At 45.3% G+C, this 22,089-nt stretch overlaps 1 protein-coding gene across 1 annotated transcript; it reads left to right on the top strand.

Annotated features, from left to right (window-relative positions):
- Window positions 1-1,787: 1,787 nt before the first annotated feature.
- Window positions 1,788-20,033, top strand: CA6 (carbonic anhydrase 6). The gene is made up of 9 exons (XM_033156255.1): window positions 1,788-1,915; window positions 5,129-5,308; window positions 11,613-11,761; window positions 13,612-13,707; window positions 14,791-14,857; window positions 15,072-15,229; window positions 16,778-16,901; window positions 17,183-17,281; window positions 19,110-20,033. The coding sequence occupies exons 1-9, from the start codon at window positions 1,837-1,839 to the stop codon at window positions 19,721-19,723; spliced, it is 1,566 nt and encodes a 521-aa protein (XP_033012146.1). The 5' UTR covers window positions 1,788-1,836; the 3' UTR covers window positions 19,724-20,033.
- The last annotated feature ends 2,056 nt before the right edge of the window (window positions 20,034-22,089 follow it).

The raw sequence follows: 22,089 nt of genomic DNA, 5'->3' as shown, positions 1-22,089 counted from the left end.
GGACCTTGAACCAAACTTGCAGTCTCCTCCACCCTACTTGACACCAGATCTCCCCATCCTGCTTTGATAGATCCAAATAGCTCCAGTAACCACAACTCACTCCAGCCAAATCCTGGGTCGACCCGAATCAGCCCAATTCATTCCCGGGATCAGGGATTGGATGGAGCCTGGGCACTGCCTCCTCAGTAGCATATATTCTGGGATGGTGCTCTTGCGCTTCCAGGTCTGGGAGCGCAAGCCGGTACTCCAAAACTTGCTACATTCTGGTGCCGAGTCTGACGCTTTTTTCCATGGCAATCCATCTGTGTGCCTGGAGTCTTGTTTATGAAATTTGCATTGCTCCTGAGGCCCTGAACGGCCCTCTCACCTGGATGCTGACCAAACACAAACCGGCTTTCCTGCAGTACAGTGGCTACACCATGTGCCTTTATACTATAGACCCAGTGCATTAGTAGGGAGGACTATTCCAGCTCAAGGGCCACATTCCCTTCTATGAAAACTGCCATGGGCCACATGCTAGTGGTGGGAGGGGCCGGAGGCAAAGGCGGCCAGAGAAACAAATGTAAATGTAAACTTTATTTTTGTACAGTAAGCTATTTTCTACACATACCACCACCACCCACGCTCTGTCCTCTGTTCAGGCAAATGAGGTGTGATCAGAGTTCAAGAGCACTTTGCAGCCAGGCAAAAACACTTGAGCTTGGAGTGAATTGGACAATGTTGCATTGGGGGGGGGGGAGATACCTATGACTCCCTATTTGAATGTTCCAGTTACAGGTATTTACACACCTATCAGCTGATCACCCACTCCCACCACCCTTCTGAGTAATACCCCTCCCCACTCCCTCACTATATTTAAGGGTCTGGTGACTTCCGTTTCAGTGTATCTGAAGAAGTGTGCATGCACACGAAAGCTCATTCCAAGAACAAACTTCTTTGGTCTCAAAGGTGCTACTGGAAGGAATTTTTTATTTTATTTTGTTTGAATGTTGATTCCTTAGTTTGGGGGGTGGCAGTGCAAAACGTAGGGTTCACGGTAGAAAAGGGTGCAAAAATATTGCAAAACTTTGGCACCATTTTGGAGTCAATCAGGCAATGCCGGGGTTGGGGTGTGTGTGATACCTATGGCCCCAAATTACTCCGTTTGGGTGTGGGTGTGGGTGTGTTCAAAATGTGGGGTTAATCAGTGCAAACGGCTGCAAAGCTTTGGGACCAGTTTGGAGTGGATCCCAGATTTCGGGTTCGTAACTAATGAAGCTCAGAGCTGGGCCAGTGGAGGGTCTGCTCTGGGAATTGTGTGTGGTTTTTTATGCGAGATGCTGAGGTCCAGGCAGAGAGTCTCGGAGGGCTGCCTTTGGCCCCCAGGCTGGAGGTTCCCTACCCCCCCTCCCTGCCCTAACGCATGCTGGGAAGCATTAAAACATTAATGCTTCCAGGACGCTGCTGTACAGAAGGCCAATAACGCCGGCTCCCGAGAGGGGGAGACCGCGAGCTTTGCAAAAGTACAGAACGTTACATTACCTTGGTGCCATTGACCTGGTGCTCTTTGCTGTTTTGCCATCCCATTAGAGTGCCTGGCAGCTCTTCTCCCAGGTGGGTCAATAAGATATCATTAGGAGATGTAAGCTGGCGGCGGGAGGGGGGTGGATACCCCAGCAGGTTGATATCTGTTATTGTTTTGGCAGGGAGCAGGGAAAGGTGGGGACTCAGCGCAGGGGGCGGGGGGGGGGAGGGCTGGCTTTAAAGTAAATTGTTATTACTCTTTCCAGAGTAAATAAGAGGAGAAGAAGACGGGCCGGTTCCTCGCTGGCACCTGCTTCCAGACTTGGGAGAGCCATGAGGACTAGTGGCTGGGTGCTCCCCCTGTTCCTTCTGCAGCTGAGCTCTTCTCACGTCCTGCACTGGACCTACAAAGGTAATAAGGAGACAGGATTGCAGGTGGAGGGGGCAGGCGGTAGGCGTTGTGTTTAACATTCTGCCTTCCGTTGCTGGAAACTTGCAGGGTTGACACCCCGGTTGAAACGAAAGGCTTAGATTTAAACTGAGCTATAAGCTAGGCGTATTTGCTCAGACATACCGGTAAATCCAATTTGTTTCCAGCAAGATTTCCTTCTGAGCAAATAGGATGAGAATGCAGTATCATGCCGTAGTCCTACACATGTAGGTTTAAAATAATGCCAAGCCTGCACATGTGATGGAATGATGGGGTTGAAAGGCAGTGTGGCATAGTGGCTAGTGCGTCAGACGAGAGATTGGGGAGATGCAAGAATATATTTAAAGCACATTCCCTCTCCCCCAAGAATCCTGGGAGCTGTAGTTTATCCCTCAGAGAGCTGCTGTGTTAGCTCTCACAACAAACTACATATCCCAGGTTCTTTGGTGGAAATGTGCTTTATAGTGTGCACATGGTTACAGATTCAAATCCTCGTTTTTAGCTCTGAAGTGGTGACTTGGATAAATTTACAACATCTCAGCTAGCTTGACTCACAGAGTTGTTGCGAGGATTATTTTTTTTTAAGTTCCCTGGGGGAAACATAGGTTATCAAAGGACTAAATATAAATTGAGGTGGTGTGGGTTGTACCATTACAGTGGGAGATATACAAGTTTTTGTTTTTAATGTCCTGTGTAAAGGAAAATTCCATGCTTGCAGAAAATTTTTTATTGTTTGTGGGGAAGGTAATGCAACCCCCTTAATAAAACGAAGCAAGAACTTAACACCTCTTATGCTGTGTTTAGTTTGCCGTATTTCAAAAAGTGAGAATCCAGACCAAGAGTGTTGAGCTTTTTTGAACTATTTTTTAAAGGAAATTTGCCCCAAAAACCAACACTTATGACCAGTGTTCAAAATTCCCATTGTTCTAGGCGCATTTTGCGACAGGGAATTTCATTGGCGTGAGCATTTTCTGAGCTCTGGCTGCAGTGCTGCGCCTAAGATTTCAGATTAAAAACTGCAGAGTGGAAGGAAAGGAGGACCCTTTTCTGCCTCCCCACTTCCAGCTACTCTCTGAGGACTGGAGAGGAGTCCCTCTGAAGAATATTAGCGGGGTGGCAGGGGAAGCACTAGACCATGTGAAAAATGAACATAATATTTTAGCTGCAGTTCAATCATTTTCAGCTTTGTATTGTTATTTTAAAAAGTGTTGTATTGTTATTTTAAAAAGCCCATAACCTAGGTTTAAGGTGCCATTTAGCTCCTAGCTTTCATATCTCAGTTTCTAACACTGCTTCTGACATGGTTGCCATATACCTGGGTTTCCCCGGACATTTTTACCAGTTTTCAGAAATTCTGCCAGACTCTATTTTCCAACGGATGAATATCGGTATGTCTGGGAATTCCGGATGTATGGCAGCCTTAGCTGTGTGTGTGTGGTGTGTGTATATATATATATATATATATATATATATATATATATATATGCAATTATCAGCAATGCAGATATATTGTCAGAAAACAAAACAGGACCAGAGGAATTGGAGTCAGACCAGACCACTGGTCCACCGAGCTCAGTAGCACTTACCTGTACACAGACTAGCAGTAATGCTGCAAGACTGCACACAGGGATCTTTCCCTTCCCTTCCTGGAGATGTCAGGGATTGAACCTGGGACTGTTTGCAGGCAAAGCAGATTCTCTGACTGCTGAGCTCCTGGCCATTCATATGACCAAATTGATCTAGGATTGGATTGAGCAGTTGGCTCAGGCTCAACTAGGGAGCATTATGGCTGACCTGGGCAGTAACGCGAGGTCTCTTCACTGTGACTCTCAACTCAGGGACAGCCATCCTGGTGCCCTCCAGATGTTGCAGACTACAACTTCCTTCACCCTGACATTTGGCCCTGGGGGCTAGGGGTTGAGGGGAGTTGCAGTCCAACATCATCTGGAAAGCCGCAAGGTTCCTATCCCTATCCCAGAACAGCCACTCATGCAGAGACACAGCAGGGAGCTTTCTTTCTGGAAGGTGCTCCCAGGAGCCTTGAGTCCAGGCATGGAGAAGCTGTGTCTCCCCGCCCCCCATATTGCTGGACTACAGCCTCCACCATCCTTGTCCATTAGCCATTCTTTCGGAGGCTGCTGCAAAAAGGCCAACACGTCTGTTTTCTGCCTCGTCTCTGCCGCACTTTCCTTTGGAAAGCGGTGAGTGTGGCAGAACGGATCAATGCCTCTGACCGCCAACAAGAGAACTGACAAAGATGAGAGGAAAGGTTTCCATATCGATTGCAAACAAAGCAGGAGGTTTGAGAGACAGCTTTGAGGCCCCTACCTGGCCGTAAGGGCTAAATATACTGATAAGAGGACATAGGAAGAGAGAGGGGAAAGAGCCTTGTCCATTTGCATGAGTTCCTTTAATGATTTGGACATTAGAAGAATATTGGAGCTTTTACAGGCAAGCCCCACCACACTACCTAAACAGGCTGTTGTTTACAAGCTGCGGTTGGCTGCCCTGCCCTGACTTGCTGTGGTGTCATGGAATGTATTTTATTAATTAAACCACAGCAACATCAACGTCTTTAGAGTGTTTATACACCAACTTCAGGGAATAGCACCCCGAGAAAGTGGCAGGCAGCCAGAGGAGATTCACTTGGATGCGTCTGAGTGGTCAGACCATAAGAACACAACTTATTAGGGAAGCATTTAGCGCATAAAGCATTGCCCCACACCATAGATTTAAAGCACATTTAAACCACATGACCCCCCCAAAAAATATTGGAAACAGTAGTTTACTTCTCACAGAGCTACAATTCCCAGAACCCTTGGCAAACTACAGTCCCCATGTTGTTGTTTTTAAGGGGGGAAGCCATGTGCTTTAAATATATGGTGTACTTTCAGCCTAATATTTAACAGGAGGGAATTCCAAAAGGCTGGAGCCACCACACAGAAGGCCCTATTCCTATATCATTTGGACCTCCTGCAGGTGGCCCTCTCTTGTAGAGTGTGAGTGATCAGTTGGGTATGTAAGAGGAGAGACATGATAGTTCAGGTATCCTGGTCTCAAGCCATCTAGGGCTGTGTGCCTCAGAAGCTGCACCTTGAACCTCTGCCCAAGGCAATTTCTTCATTGCAAGCTCAGCCTGACAGCCTCTCCTCTTTCTCTTCCTCTCTTCCCTCCTCCCTGACATTGCTTCTGAAGGGGAACTGGATGAAGTACACTGGGGGAATCACTTCCCAGACTGCCTCGGAAAGCGTCAGTCCCCCATTGATATTCGGAAGAGGTCTGTCCAATACTCTCCGGAACTGGAACCGCTGGAGCTCCACGGCTATGCTGGGCCCCTGCAAGGAACCTTCACCATGACTAACAATGGGCATTCAGGTGAATATGAGCAACAGGTAAAAAAGGTGGTGAATCTGCTGAATGGCTGTGGGGAAGGGAGGACCATGGCTCAGTGGATGAGCATGCAAGATGTCCCAGGTTCAATCCCCAATGGTATCTCCAGGTACAGCTGGGAATGTCTCCTGCCTGAAACCCTGGCCAGCTGCTGCCAGTCAGTGTAGACAATACTGAGCTAGATGGAGCAAGTTTCTGACTTGGTATAAGGCAGCTCCCTGTGTTCCTGGGAATGTGTTTACCTACCATGTCAAGTCCTGATTCACTTCCCAAATGCAGAATAACAATTCAAGACAAGGGTTATTTTCTAGATATGCAAGCCCTTAAGGCTGCTAAATCAGCCCGTCGGTTGATAATAACAAGACATTTCAACAGTTCTTATTCTTTTACAAGGGGCATTTATTATGAGACTGTAAGGTAAATGAGCATCATTATCCTTTGTATTACTACTGTGGGGTTGTAGCTTGCCTAAGACAATGAAGACATAGCATTTCCCAATCTCTGTTTTAACCATGGTTAAGAGATCAGGAGAACTCTGGAAGCTTGTAGCCTCCCTCAGCCTCTTTCTCCTCTTCTCTGCCATGAAAATTCTACACTCCCTTCCCTAATCAGCATGAACCATGGTGTAGCTGTTTGCCCCAAGTTTAAGGCAACCATGGTTAGCTTCAAACCCATTTGAAAACCAGATGACCCTTGAAACCATGGTTATCTTTAACCCCATTTAAAACTAGGGTTAGCTTGAAACTAATCTGAAACCAAAGCTAGCTTTAAACCCATTTGAAACCAGGGCTTTAAATCTGTTTGCAACCAAGGTTAAAAGCCGGATATAAGTGCCAAACAGCCCCTGTTTTAAGTGTGGTGTAAATTTTTGTGTGATGTCTTTCAAATACCTAGTGATGGTTGAAGTCAGAGTGTTGGTTTTTTTACGTTTTCAGCTGACTGTCATTCACAAAAGCTTCTTTTTTTAATTGAACGAGCTGCCTCTCCTGATCTAGTTTATTTCAACTTCTTGCTTTGTCATCTCTTTCTTTTTCTTTTTTCTTTTTTTTAAAAATCTATTCTGCTAATTTTGTGCTGATTTTCTCAAACTAGAGGCGGGCGATCCAGTCAGCAGCATGTACACAATCGAGAATGTAGGAGATGTTTGCATTTGTTCATGAGACATTAAAAAATAAAAGGACAAAAGAGCGGCTTCCAAAGTTATATGCTGGCTAATCCTTCCCGTGCACTATGGGGATATTTCTAGAATTTATTTCTGACAATGCATAACATGATGAGCAGCGGAGCTGATAGAGAAACTCACTGTGTGTGTGTGTGTACTTTTATACTGTACCAGTATAATGTGAATTTGAAAAGCAGGGGAAATGTAGGAAACACAGGAAGTTGCCTTATCCCATGTCAGACCATTGGTCAATCTTGCTCAGTATTGTCTACTCTACACTGACTGGCAGCAGCTATTCAGGGTATCACACAGGGGACATTCCTAGTGCTACCTGGAGATGCTTGGGAATCCTGGGAACTGTAGTTTATTACTCTGTGGTTATTCCTTCAAATGGCCATTGTAGTGGTTAGCAGCATAAAAAAAGGTAAAGGTAAAGGACCCCTGACAGTTAAAGCCTGGAGGTTCCATTTAGCTGTGGGCAATAGCTACCAAGGCTGCATACTCACCCATAGATTTAAAGCACATGGTTTCTTCCAAAGAATCGTGGGAACTGTAGTTTACCCCTCACAGCACTACAGTTCCCAACACACTAGTGTTCCCAGAGTTCTTTTGGGGAAGTCATGTCTAAGCTGGAAAGCTGCACCTTTTTGAGCCTCTGAAGAGAATCTGAAGATCTGTTCTCCGACTCTCAGGAGGCAATCTCCTCAACCCATTGATGAACCATCAGCCAACCCTCTTGGGCTCTTGACCAAATCATGTGCGTAAGAATGGACACCTCAGTCTCACCATATGTTTTGACTGGAGAGAAGTAATTCTTCCCACTGTGGAATTTAGGTACCACAATATCTGTGGCTGGCCACCCATAAAGATCATTTTAAAAGGGGATTAGACTGAGTTATTATCTATATGAAGTCATTTAAGAAGACCCATTGAAATTAGAGAGGACCTAAGTTAGGCAACATCCATACGATACCTTTAAATCACTGTGATACCAATAATTCTGGGAGTTCTAGTTTACTAAGGGTGCTGTTAGGAGGAGAGGGCCCCTACTGACCTCTCAGAGTGACAGTTCCCAGAGTTCCCTGGGAAGAGGGTGGTCATTTGTTAAACCACTCTGGGAACTGTTGCTCTGAGGGGAATGGGGGGGGTCTCAGGAGCCCTTAGCAAACTACAGTTCCCAGGGTTCTTTGAGGGAAGCCACAGCTATTTGAAGTGGTATTATGCTCCAATTCTCTCTATATCCCTGTTGTGTAGTGCTTAGGGTGTCAGACTAGAACCTGGGAGACCAGGGTTCAAATCTGCGATCTGTCATGAAACTTGGGTAGGTCATTGCCTCCCAGCCTAACCTACCTCACAGGGTTCTTGTGGGGATGAAACGAGGAGCGGGGAGGACCATGTGCTCCTTGGAGAGAAAGGTGAGGCAGGAATGCAATCAGAAGCAAAAACAAGAAACAATGGATGGCTGACAGATTGGGGGCGGGGGGGGGGGAGGGGAAGCAGCGGAGCATTGAGACAAACTGTCTCCAGGGAAAGGAATCTCTAATTGTATTGCCCCAAGAGATCATTGTTGAGGCTGCCTGCTTATTATACACGGTGGTGTATGACCAGCCTCTCATTAGGGGGTTTGAGCACAGCAGTGTTATCAGCCTTTGCTCTCTGAAAATTAGTTGTTGCTTTTTTGTGAACTGCTGTTTTGAGTTCCCTTACCCTGGACCCCTTCCCCCTCTTTAGTGCTCTGTATTTTGCATGCAGGCTCATTAACAGCACCATGGTTGCTGGTCAGTCTAAACTCTAAACCAATTTTTGTCAGGAGCTCATTGGCTGCCCAGGGCTTTGGCAAAACCCTGGCGATTTTCTTTGGCATGGAGCATGGGTAGGCAACTAAGGCCCAGGGGCTGGATCCAACCCAATCGCCTTCACAATCTGGCCTGCGGACTGTCTGGGAATCAGCATGTTTTAACATGAGTAGAATGTGTCCTTTAATTTAAAATGCATCTCTGGGTTATTTGTGGGGCCTGCCTGGTGTTTTTTACATGAGTAGAATGTGTGCTTTTATTTAAAATGCATCTCTGGGTTATTTGTGGGCCATAGGAATTTGTTCATTTTTTTCCAAAGTATAGTCCAGCCCCACACAAGGTCTGAGGGACAGTGGACCGGCCCCCTGCTGAAAAAAGTTTGCTGACCCCTGGCGTGGAGGAAGAACAGCCCCTCAGTCAAAGAACCATAGAACTGTTGAGTTGGTAGGAACAGGTCATCCGGTCCAAACCCCTTCAATTTATTTTTTTGGGTATTTATCCTTCGCTGTCTGTGCATGCACAAGCGGAATGACAGCACTGCTTCTCATGCCGGCCTCTGCCCCATCCCCTGCAATCTCCTTGCCATCCTTCTCTGCTTGCACTACATTAAATACCTTGCGAGGTGGGTGTGTTAAGAGCCAGTGTGGCGTAGTGGTTAGAGTGTCAAGAGTAAGACCTGAGAGACCAGGGTTCAAATCCCCACTCAGCCAAGAAGCTCACTGGGAGACCTGGCACCAGTCACAGCCACATAAGGCTAACCTACCTCTTAGGATTGTTGTGAGGCTAAAACGGAGGGGAAGATTTAAAACAACAACCATAAGAAGAGCCCATCTGAATGAGGACAGTGGCCCATCTAGTCCCGTGACCAACCAGATGCCTACTGGGAAGCCTAAAAGCAGGACTGGAGTCCAGTAGCACTCTAGCCACTTCTGAGGAACTGGTATTACTGCCTCCAACAGAGGAGGCAGAACATTGCCATCATGACTAGCAGCTCTTGAGAGCCTTATGCCCTGTGAATTCATCTAATCCCCCTCTTAAACCATTGAAGGAGAGCAAGATGACTTAGAACGTGGGTAGGCAAAATAAGGCCTGGGGGCCAGATCTGGCCCAACCGCCTTATAAATCTGGCCTGCGGACAGTCCGGGAATCAGTGTTTTACATGCGTAGAATGTGTGCTTTTATTTAAAATGCATCTCTGGGTTATTTGTGGGGCATAGGAATTCATTCATTATTATTTTTTCCAAAATATAGTCCGGCCTCTCACAAGGTCTGAGGGACAGTGGACCGGCCCCCCTGCTGAAAAAGTTTGCTGACCTGAACCCTGACTTAGAACATAAGAAGTTCCCTGCTGGGTCAGGTCAAAGGCTCATCTAGACCGGCATCCTGTTCTGATAGGGCCAGCCAGGCCAAAATCGTTCTTTCCCACTTGCATTTGCCAGCCACTGCCTCTGACAGTGGAGGGAGGCTGTACAGTCTTCCGTTAGTTATTCATTTGTTTGCATTCCTAACCACGAAAAGAAGCCAGGTGCTCTTTCCAAAGTGTATTTGCTGTGGTGTTAAAAAAAACAACACACAAACCAAAAACGCGGACCTGGTTGTCAGTGGACCTTCCTCCCAGTTTGGCCCAATGACCTTCTTTGCAATTCTGTTTTGCTTTCCCCCCCACGTTCCCCTCCCCATGTCGACCAGGCTCAGGCTGCTCAGAAAAAGTAAACAGGGAACAACCCCAATTATGAAACCACGGTTCAATGCATGATTACACAATTAAACCATTTTTTTGTTTGTATATCATTATGGCACTTGCTGAAGGCTGTGTTTGTGGGTGTATTTTTATTTTAGCTTCGGTTTTTGTTTTGATCCCATCCCTCACAAGGGGTATAATCTGCAGAAAGAAACATGTTTTCGGCTTGCCCTCGGGAGAGCTCCTGAACAAAAGCACTCATCTCCTTCTGAATTCCAAAGCTGGATGGGAATCAGATCCGCTCATGTTCCTTGCAAAGGAATGAAATGTTCTATTCAGAGTTTGGCAGGGGATTTTATAGAGAGGAGGAGGAGTCAATTGTTTCCTTCTTTCCTTCTCTCTCTCTCTCTCTCTCTCTCCTTCATTCTGCATTAGATCTATGGCTCCTAAAGTAATGACTCTGTTAATATTGTTCTAAATAACAATAATTGCATTTGTTAGTTGTTTGGGACCAGTTTACCTGTGAGAAATTGCCTGACCCCATGTATGCACTCTCAACATCTTCCATCTACAGAAATGGCACTGTTACAGGTGCCACAGAATATTCATTCATTCCACATTTGTGAGAAATTGATCTTTTAGTGTCACAGCACTTATACTTTGGAACTCCCTGCCTCTTGATAGCAGGCAGGCACCGTCACTGTGCTCTTTTAATCGCCTGCTGAACATATTTTTGTTTAGAGAAGCCTGCCCAGAGATGTAGAGCATTCACAGGTGTGTTAATCATGTTTTCAGCACATTGTTTGTTTTGAATTTTTTTTAATACTGTAGTTGCTTTTGACTGTTTTATTTACTGATCACTTCACTGTTTTATTCTTTTTTGTAAACCCCGCTGAAGTTGCTTTTTACAGTATATAAATTTTACGAGATAAATAAATAAGAAAAAAAAGTGTCCCAAAGCAGCTGAATTAAAAAATAAAACAAATAAACTCGATCAAAAGCCAAATGTAAAAGTATATACATTGTAATATTCCTAAAATAAGATAGAGAAGCTAAAAGATGAGTTACCTTAACCACTAAAAGCCTGGGTAAATGAAAATTCCTTAGGCTGGCATCTAAAAACTGAGGATGATGTTTCCAGTCCTGTTTCCATCCTGTATTACAGACATGCAAATGCAGCCATCCCTCGAAACCAGAACGTAAAATTATTACTCCTAGGTTGTGGTGGTGGTGGTTGTGTGTGTTTTTTAAATACCCATGAATCTTGGATTCATCCAGGAGGCATGTTTTAAAATCTAAGAGGCTCAAAGCAGGCTGTTTTCTGGCCCTCACTCCTTCTCCTTCTGCCATTGCCTGAGCAGCTGTGATGCCCTGGAACATTCACAAACATTCTAACAGTTCTGGGAAGAACTGGCCAGTAATGGAACCTTCACAAGTGCAACTTTGTAAAAGGAAAAGTTACCAAGGGTTGTGTTTATAAATGTTACTGCAGCATTCCTTTACGTTACTCTTGCACGTTGTGAACGAGGAACGGAATCAAACAGTGGAGCAATAGCTAAATACATACATACCCATGTGGTTATTACAGCCTTGCTGTAACAGAGTTGTTTTCCACCTGACCTCACTTCCTGCTTTCACTCTGCCTCCCAGTCCAGATAGACCTTCCTTCAACCATGACCATCACCAAAGGGCTTCCTGGCACCTTCACGGCTGTCCAGTTCCATTTCCATTGGGGAGGAATGGATCTTGAGACCAGTGGCTCGGAACACACAGTGGATGGGATGAGGTACATTGCCGAGGTACATTTATTTGCTTGATTGGTTATTACCACCCCTTTATATCGCAGCTTTCCGTTTAGGAAGCTCAAGGTGCTGTGTGCTAGGTTCTCCAGTCAGCTTTAAGTCTGACCTGATGCTTGAATCCTCGTCTCCCAAGTCGTAGTCTGACACTCTTAACCACAACACCATGCTGGCAGAAGCTCTCCTAGCTTTGGAAAGTACACCCTTCTGGGCAGCTTTTAGAGGGCTACATGCTGGCGGTGGGCATGGCCAGAGGCGAAAATGGGCAGGCAAGCTTTTCCTCTATCTGAGCTGTGTTCTGGTCATGGGTAGGGATTCTGACACATGCCGCCATACCTGTTTGAGCACTCGGTTCGAAGGCACGAGATCGAATCTTGGCATTATAATGTCTTTAGCTTCCTCAGGAAAAATGCCTAGGGGTGGTTTTCCCTTGCCTCCATGCAGAGGGAAAAAGGGGGGTGGGGAACCAAACACTCACACTCACAAACCCGTAGGAAAAGCAGAAGGTACTTTATACCAGGTCAAGACTATTTCTGGTTGAGGCCAGTATTGCCAACTGACTGGTAGCAGCTCTCTAGCAGTGTGGGATTGGAGCACATGGTAAGTAAGCCAGAGCTTAGGGCCTCAGATCAAGAGGGGCCTCCGAATACAAAAAAATTAAAAATCACTAAATGTTATTGTTGTGCTGCAGACCTCAAACCAGCGATCTAAGGCCACACCCTTGCATACATTTAAAGCACTCTTATGCCACATACAGCAATCATGGCTTCCCCCAAATAATTATGGGAACTGTAATTTTTTGGGAATTGTAGCTCTGTGAGGGGCCTCCCCATAATTACAACACATTTTTTTAAAGTGCTATGGGCCCTTTTAAATTTGACTTTATGTTAGGGCCTCAACATGTCTTCATCTGGCCTGCTCTTCAAGAGTCAGGAACAGAAAGTTTTCCCATCACTTCCTATTACTGGAATAAATTGAAGGGAGAACTTCAACCTATGAATTAACACCCTCTGAATTGACAATTTTTTTCAAGAGGTTTAGCACCATCACCTTTGGTTTTAATCAGGAGAATAGGTTGCTTTGTTTTGCTTGTTAATCGCTCTACAAATGTTAATTCACTTACCAACGCCAAGATGTCTGTGTTATCAGCAGCAGCCTTTTGTGGCTGCGAATGGCCTGTTAAGAGTGCCATTATCACAGGCTGAACTTCTCTGCATTTCTTTTCCTTCGGACCACCATTGATTACAGTTCCCACCAGCCATGGGATGGATCAGGCATCCAACAGAGTGGATTATTTTCTGGGAAACCTCATGCCAACATAAATAGGTCAGTCTGTAAAGAGGCAGGAAAAAGCTTTGCTTTTAACTGCAGGAGAATAACACAGCTACCCTTTTTTTTGTAATTGTTGCTTAAAAACAAAATCAAACTAGAGAGACACAAAAGTATAATGATTCTGGTTTCACAGACAAACTGTAGGATTGAAGAATGGCATGGGACAACTTTATTTCTCCATGGACTATCAGGATGAAATGTCAAAACAAAATAAAAAATAAATAAAAATCCTTCCAGTAGCACCTTAGAGACCAACTTAAGTTTGTTCTTGGTATGAGCTTTCGTGTGCATGCACACTTCTTCAGATGCATGCACACGAAAGCTCATACCAAGAACAAACTTAGTTGGTCTCTACTGGAAGGATTTTTTAATTTTAATTTTTTGTTTTGTTTTGACTATGGCAGACCAACACCTACCTGTAACAGGATGAAATGTGTATGTGCAAGGCATGTGCTCTACCACTCAGCTAAAGGCCTTGCCTGGCTTTTTAACCACTGCCATCCTCATCCTTTCCCCAGCTGCATATCGTCCATTACAACTCAGCCAAGTACACAAGCATCGAGCAAGCGAAGGTTGAACCGGATGGCTTGGCAGTTCTGGCTTTTCTCTTTGCGGTAGGTGGCAAATCCAGGCAGAATCTATCTATTTAAATTGAAGATGCATTTGGCGAAACTTTCAGATTCCCGAAAGTAAGTTGCACAAGTTCTGAGATCTAGAATTGGCGGAAAGTTTGTTTGTTTTTCTTCTTCTGGCGAGAAGATGCTGCTGCTTTGCACGCTGTTGCAAACAATTTGGATTTTAAAAAGAGAGAAACCACTAGGGGGCGCCAGACAAAAAGAAACTGCGAAATGCGAAAGAATGTTATCTCTGTGGCTTTTCCCTGTGTCAAAATGTATCGGTAAAGCAGGCACCCCCAACCTGTGGCCCTCCAGATGTTTTGGGTTACAACTCCCATGATCCCTAGCTAACAGGACCAGTGGTCAGGGATGATGGGAATTGTAGTCCAAAACATCTGGAGGGCCAAAGGTTGGGGATGCCTGCGGTAAAGCATATTATCAATGGGCGGAGAGAGAGAGGGAAAACATAGAAAGCTGTCCTATGTTGATCCATCTAGCTGAATATTGCCCACTCAGACTGTCAGTGGCTCTCCAGGATTTTAGGGAGGTGATATTCCCAGTCACAGAGGGACCCAGGTGGCGCTGTGGGTTAAACCACAGAGTCTAGGGCTTGCTGATCAGAAGGTCGGCGGTTCGAATCCCTGCCACGGGGTGAGCTCCCGTTGCTCGGTCCCAGCTCCTGCCCACCTAGCAGTTCGAAAGCACGTCAAAGTGCAAGTAGATAAATAGGGACCGCTCCTGCGGGAAGGTAAACGGCGTTTCCGTGCGCTGCTCTGGTTCGCCAGAAGCGGCTTAGTCATGCTGGCCACATGACCCGGAAGTTGTCTGCGGACAAACGCTGGCTCCCTTGGCCTATAGAGCGAGATGAGCGCCGCAACCCCAGAGTCGGACACGACTGGACCTGATGGTCAGGGGTCCCTTTACCTTTTTATTCCCAGTCACATCTGGAGATGTCAAGTATTCAATTTAGGGCCTTCTGCAAGCAAAGCAGGTGCTGTAACCACTGAGCTATAGACATTCCCCACATTCATTTCCCATTTGAACATGCCCAGTTTTAAATACTACCTTTCTTTCTTGCAGGATGGCAACCTAGAAAACACTTACTATAGCGACTTCATTGCCAGCTTGGCCAAAATCAAGTTTGCAGGTATGTTTCCTTTTAAATCTTGGCATGGTATTTCTTGGTCAGGCAAGATGAAGGTGGTTGATTTCAGTTCTTTACCACCCTGGTTTTGAGCAGTGGGATATCGCTGCAGTGCTAGCTAGTTGCTGAAAGCTGTCACCCAGTATTTGATTTTGAACTGCTCTGGACATTGCATAAAATTGCTAAGCTGTGTGTGTGTGTGTGTGTGTATTTTTAGGGCAGTCAACTACACTCAACACTCTGGATCTCCTATCCATGCTTCCAGAAAACCTTGCCAATTTCTATAGATACCAAGGCTCTCTGACCACACCTCCATGCACAGAGAACGTCATTTGGACTGTATTTGATTCACCCATCCGGCTGTCTCACACGCAGGTAAGAAAGCACTGGTCTGCACTGGTCTGTCTGTTCCTTTTTTGTTGTTGAATTTATCAGTCGCTTTTCAGAATTAAACCCCCGAAGCGATTTACAGCAAGGATATTATACAGTAATATAAATGTATAAAGCATATTAAAACCACAAGCTATGTAAACAGCATACATTTAAAGTACATTTCTGCCACATTGTGCCCTCCAAAGAATTTTTGGGAATTATAGGTGGTTAAACATGCAGGGGGTTTTATCACTGAGAGGGAGCAAACTACATGGTCCGAGCCCCATGTTGGGCAAAATATTCTTGCATTGCAGGGGGTTGGACTTGATGACCCTTGGGGTCCCTTCCAGCTCTATGATTCCACATTTCCCAAGATTATTTGGGGGAAGTGACGTGCTTCAAAAGTATGGTGTGTACTCAGCTAAAACAGCAATTCATTGGGGCAACCAAAACACCTGGGAAAACAAGAATGTACCATATTTTTCCATGTATAACACGCCCTCGTGTATAAGACGCCCCCTAGAATCATAGAATCATAGAATGATAGAGTTGGAAGAGACCACAAGGGCCATCCAGTCCAACCCCCTGCCAAGCAGGAAACACCATCAAAGCATTCCTGACAGATGGCTGTCAAGCCTCTGCTTAAAGACCTCCAAAGAAGGAGACTCCACCACACTCCTTGGTAGCAAATTAAGAAAATGGGGGGAGATTGCCCAGAGTTGCTGAGCTTTTTTTGGGGGGCAGAGTTGTTGAGATTTTTTTAAGGGGGGAATGCTGAAAATCGCTCACCCAATTGACCTACACCACCACTTGCGCACGTCACAAAAGCCGCCGATAGTCTGTCCCCTCGCCGGCAGAAGCTGCCAATCACCCGCTCAATTCACACTGCGACAGCCAATCAACACTAGCCCTTGACACAGCCACCAATAGCACGCCCAATAGCCGCTGACAATCTCTGGCTCACAACAGCAACCAATCCCATGTCCCCCCTTTGCATTATCTGTGTATAAGACGACCCCAAATTTTTAACATAACTTTTTAATAAGAAACACCGTCTTATACACAGAAAAGTACGGTATTTGCCTGGCATGGGAATGCTCTCAGAACGGATCCTCGGTGGGCCTTCCTGGGATAAGCATCCCACAGGGAGCTATTCCACCCTCTGGAGTTAACACACAAAGCCCAGATTATCTCAAGGCCCAAGCAAGTTCATCAGAGGAAAGATGTTCCTTTAGGTAAAGGGGAGACAATTATTATTTATTACTCTATATGAGTAGATTAGCGAGCCCCAGCAAACAGCTTGTTCCATCTGTGACTTCAAAAACAAGCAATGTTAAAGACGAACCAGCAAGGATGCTGCAGCAGAATGTTAAATGTTGCAGGCTGTTTACCTCCTGTTCCCAAGAGGAATGGCTCTAGGTCGGGTCTGCAGCAAGCCTTGGAATAGGAAGGAGCCTTGCAGTTCTGTTTCCAAAGGTAGGGCAGAGGTAGAATGTCAAGGAGGAGGAGGTTCCTGTTATTCTTGAACATATTGCTTGGCTTTCTTGGCAGGTTAAGCTGCTGGAGAATGCCTTATTGGACTGGGAGAACAATACCCTGAGGAACGATTACCGCCGTGTCCAGCCCCTCAACGACCGGACAGTCAAATCGTCTTTCCAAGTCAAGGTTACCAAAGGTACAAGTGAGCAGCTTAAGGCCAGCAGGGAGGCAGGCGACAGGAGTGGAGGACCTTAGGTCTTAAAAGCATGAGAAGAACCTTCTGTTCCGGAAGTCCATTCAACTTCCAAAACGTTTGGAAAGCAAAGTGCAGCTTCCGATTGGCCGCAGGAAGATCCTGCAGCCAATCGGAAGCCTCGTTGGATGTTTGGCTTCCAAAAATAGTGCGCAAACCGGAACAGTCACTTCAGGGTTTGCGGAAGATTAAGCCTAACTATCATTATCCTTCCATTGCTCCAGAAATGTGTCACCCGTCAGCCGTCTCTTCCACGCTTGATGAAATACGGACTCAGCTGCATGCGATGAAGAAGAACGTGCTGGCTATCATGGGGAAACCTGGTAAGAGAATAAGACTTCTTCCCCTCCCCATGCTCTGATTATTTATGGCAAGTTTTCTGTTCTTAAATTTTGCAAGTTGCTAGGAGACTTCTTATTTAATGGATTTAGGCCTTGACCTTTCTCTCCAAGGAGATCAGGGCGCCAAACAGATTTACAAACAAAAACAAAGCAAACACATTCTAAAACAGGTTAAAACGCTCTAAAAATGATAACAATTGAAAACATCTTTTAAGAAAACCCAGTTGCGATGAAAAACATTCTTCTATTCAGTGATCTTCGGGTCTCTGGGAACTGTATCCCTCAGCTACTAAATGCCTGGGTGGACAGGAATGTTTTCTTTTTTTAAAAAAAAAAAATTTTTTTATTCAGTTTTACAATATACACTTGAATTTAAACATTAATAATCATAAGCATATAGGATTCCCTGAACCCTTAGACTTCTGTCCACCCCTCCATGGTTTCCGTTGCCAAACTTTTTCTACTGCATCTTATAGTTTCTCCATTTATCTTAAAAATCAATTTTAAGTTTTTTAGTTTTTCATACATCACAAGTGTGGCTATAATCCTGCCAAAGTTTTTATTTACAGGTGGGTAGCCGTGTTGGTCTGCCATAGTCAAAACAAAATCGAAAATTCTTTCTAGTAGCACCTTAGAGACCAACTGAGTTTGTTCCTGGTATGAGCTTTCGTGTGCATGCACACTTCTTCAGGTATCTGAAGAAGTGTGCATGCACACGAAAGCTCATACCAGGAACAAACTCAGTTGGTCTCTAAGGTGCTACTAGAAAGTTTTTATTGTTTATAGTTTTCTCTTAAATAACTCATAAATTTTTCTCATTCCTTTTTAAAGTTTCTATCTTCTTGGTTTCTGATTTTCCCGGTCATTTTTGTCATTTTGGCGTAATCCATCATCTTTATCAGCCATTCGTCTCTAGTTGGGACTTTATCTTCTTTCCATCTCTAGGCCAGTAGCATCCGTGCTGCTGTCGTCGCATACATAAGTACTCTCTTCTACTCCTTTGGTATTTCTGCATCAAGAATTCCTAATAGAATAGCTTCTGATATTTCCACAGATGTTATTTTAATAATTTTCCCCCAACTCTTTATATATCATATCCCAGAATGCTTTGGTTATCTTGCACATCCACCACATCTGGTAGAACATGCGTTCCTTCTCCTTACACTTCCAACATACATTTGAAGCAGTTCTATACATTTTTGCTAATTTAAAAAGGTAAAGGACCCCTGGGGTTGCGGTGCTCATCTCGCTTTATTGGCCAAGGGAGCTGACATTTGTCCGCAGACAGTTTTTCCGGGTCATGTGGCCAGCATGACTGAGCCGCTTCTGGCGAAACCAGAGCAGCGCACGGAAACGCTGTTTACCTTCCCGCCAGAGCGGTACCTATTTATTTGGCGTGCTTATGAACTACTAGGTTGGCAGGAGCTGGGACCGAGCAACGGGAGCTCACCCCGTCACGGGGATTTGAACTGCCGACCTTCTGATCGGTAAGCCCAACAGGCTCAGTGGTTTAGACCACAGCACCACCCTCGTCCCTTTTGCTAATTTAGTAGGTGTTAAATACCAGCGATACATCATTTTCATATAATTTTCCTTCAACGTACAGCATGCTGTAAATTTTAGGACAGGAATGTTTTCAAATTCATCCTGAATTCATCCAGCTGGTCACATCCCCTTAAACAAAGGGCAGTGGGTTATGGTTCTGCTGGAAGAGGGCCAACCTATTGCAGAACGAGCAGTTCCGATGGGTTGTCCCAAGTGTCTGTTCAAGCCCTGCCCACACCTGAGAGGTTCTGATTGGTTCTTCCAGGACACATCCCGGTCCACACCCAAGCTCTTTACTTCTCCCGTGACAACACGGCCAGCTACGCCGAGGTGCGCCCCCTTCAGGCCATGATGCTCAAAACCTTCACGCTTTGCTTCTGGGCCCAGAACCTGAACGAAGGGCGGCAAACGGTCTTCTTCTACTCCACCCCAGAGAGGGACAACGAGCTGGTGGTCACCGTGGGCATCGGCGTGGGCGTGTCCATTGGAGGCATCTCGGTGCAGTTCGACTTGCACCGCAAGTCCGAGGAGTGGGTCCACCACTGCGTCACCTGGGCCTCCGACTCGGGCACCGTCAACCTGTGGGTCAACGGAGCCAAGGGCACAATCAAGAATGTCCAGAGAGGCTACGAGACCCAGAGCGGCGGGAAGGTGCTCCTTGGGAAGTACAAGAACCCTGTGATGGACATCTTCGCCAACCCGTTTTCCGGTTGGATGAGCCACGTCAACCTCTGGAGCAGCCTCCTAGACCACGATGACGTCCAGGAGCTCACTTTGTGCAAGCATGGCAACCAGAAGGGGGATATCATATCTTGGGGGGAAACACCCATGACCTTGTGGGGGGGAGTGGTGGTGGATGCTGATACCAGCTGCGGGTGATTCTCGCTGATCAGGCATGAATCTGTGCTGAGGTGAAAAAAAAAACCCTGATTGGTTGGGACACAAATGCAGCCTTTACTCCCCTCCTTTCCTTCAAGATATCCAGATTATAGACTGATTCTCCTTCCACGCAGAGAGCTTCTCTTGGACTGGGCCAGATCCTTGTGGGGAGAGCAGGGGATATTCTCATTGCAGGAGAATCTCGCCATGCGATGAGGAGAATGCCCCGTAATTCTTTCATGTTTATTACCGATTATGTCAGCATGGAATTGAAATGAACACAAACTGCAGGAGAGGGCAAGAGGCAGAGGGGGGGGTGGGAAACCTCATTCTGGTTGTACTCTATTTTTTGTTGTTTGGGGGCCTGTTTGCGAGATCATGTAGAATTGTCTGCGTTTCAGATACCGTTACCTTTCCTTGCATAGCATGATAATCCTTGTAGAGAGGGACCCTGGGAGAAGTAAAGGTAAATCACCTGTTTGTGCCGCACAGAGTCCTCCTTATCGAGGTAGTGATGAGAGATAGACAAAGCCTTAGATTAGCTGGCAGGTTTAGCCATGTGTGGCTAATGTGAGGGGTGGGAAGGAGACCCCCCACTCTCTTCCCTTCCCAATAAAGTTTGGTTCACATCCTCACCGTTCATTGAAAGCTGCCACTCTCTTCCCCCAGAGAATCTTTGGAACTGTAGTTTGTTAAGGGTGCTGGGAACTATAGCTTTGCAAGGGGTTTCCTAACCACTCTTGGCACCCTTAACAAACTACTGTTCCCAGGATTACTTTCTTTGGGGAAAGCCATGCCTTGTTAAAAAGTGGTGTAAGAGTGCGTTCAATGTACAGTGTGTGGAAATGACCACCTATTTGCCTAAACATTTTGCATGATTCAGAGCCATCCTAGATCCCTGCTTGCCCTGTCCTCTTAAGTCCCGAAAACATATCCTCCTTTCATATCTGCATGGGTGCCATTGATGCCACATCTGCACTTCTCAGGATCCTGGTGTGTGTGTGTGTGTGTGTTGGTGACATTGTTTGTTCCAGCTTTCAAAATATGCAACTGAATCTTATTTCATGCATGGATAGACATATATACTTCCTGATGTATGGTTACTGCCATTTTGTTTCAGAAGGGAAGATTAGCCTGAAAGCGTGATCCTGAGAAAAACCACATTTGAATTTATATCAGAGAGGTTTACAGACCTCCATGCATTTATTGGCTAAATCATCTGGGTGTGATCTGAGTACTGGGCTTAGGTTTATGAAAACAGGAGGACTCTCTTTGAAGCAGAATTATCTGCAAACCCGTTAGGGCTTAACCTCAATCAACTCCCCCTGGGAAACTGGAGAGGGGTTTTTTGTTTTCTTCTTTGGCTCTTAGAGGCAGTACAACCATGTTATAATGATAATAAAGTATGCACCAGTTAAACCTGGTTTGTCATTCCTGAGTTTTAGCAACACTAAACATTCTTGTGTTTTTTCAGGCTTTATAAGATGACTTTTATTTTTTGAATTTTTTGCTCTATTTACAAAAATAGACAACGATCTTTTGTACAAAATGTATCCCCCTTCCAGGGAAATGAAAAATAACAATCAACCAGCAAACAACACACACAAAGTCCACTCCTTTTACAAAAATTGTCTTTTTAAACACTCTTCGCCTTTGTTCATAGACAAATACTGTTTTGTTGTTTGGTGAGGCAGGTGAGAAACTCATCATACACCTTGAAACCAAGGACGCTTCCAGACTGTCACTATTTTCAAGAGGGATGCAATCATATACTGGCAAATTCAGGTTGCACCATAATAGTTGCTTGGGAGTGTCTGTAGAACAAATCCACTTCTTTTTGCAGTAAGGAAAGTGATGGGGGAAATGAGCTGGAAACTGGATTAATACTTGCTGTGATGCAGATTCATTCAACCTCTTGCAAACGTATTAAAATGGATGCTTAATAATAGGCAATCTGGAGGCACTTGAAGATCAATCATATATTGTGATTAAAATTGTGTGTCTTGTTATATGAAGTCCAAACAAGCAACAATTAAAAATGGATGGGAGGAAGCAGACAGTAAGTAAATAGAAACCCATAATAAAACTGGGAGATTTAGGTTGAAACTCAAAACTTACTGGGCAGCAAGATCAACTGAACACGTTGGGGCTCAAAATTCTTGAAAAAGAAGCACTTGATTGCATTGTCTATTCCTTAGTACAGCTCGGGTGAAATAAGAGCCCACCTTGATAGTTGAGACCAGCTGAGCATCCCAATAAATGGAGTGTGCAGCTAAGACCATAGCTGCATCTGCTTTGCATGTAGAGAGCCCCAGGTTCAATCCCAGGCAGCTCCAGATAAGGATGGGAAAGAGCCCTCTATGGAA

Source organism: Lacerta agilis, chromosome 8 (genome assembly GCF_009819535.1).
Source record: "Lacerta agilis isolate rLacAgi1 chromosome 8, rLacAgi1.pri, whole genome shotgun sequence".
NCBI lineage: Eukaryota > Metazoa > Chordata > Lepidosauria > Squamata > Lacertidae > Lacerta > Lacerta agilis.
The sequence above is the reverse complement of the archived record's forward strand: the minus strand, read 5'-3'. Positions and strand labels throughout refer to the sequence as shown.

Bases quoted from the DNA above. Each gene is read 5' to 3' on its own strand.
- CA6 (XM_033156255.1), top strand. From the start codon at position 1,837: ATGAGGACTAGTGGCTGGGTGCTCCCCCTGTTCCTTCTGCAGCTGAGC. The intron at 1,916-5,128 runs GTAATAAGGAGA...TTGCTTCTGAAG, and splicing joins CCTGCACTGGACCTACAAAG to GGGAACTGGATGAAGTACAC. The intron at 16,902-17,182 runs GTACAAGTGAGC...CCATTGCTCCAG, and splicing joins CCAAGTCAAGGTTACCAAAG to AAATGTGTCACCCGTCAGCC.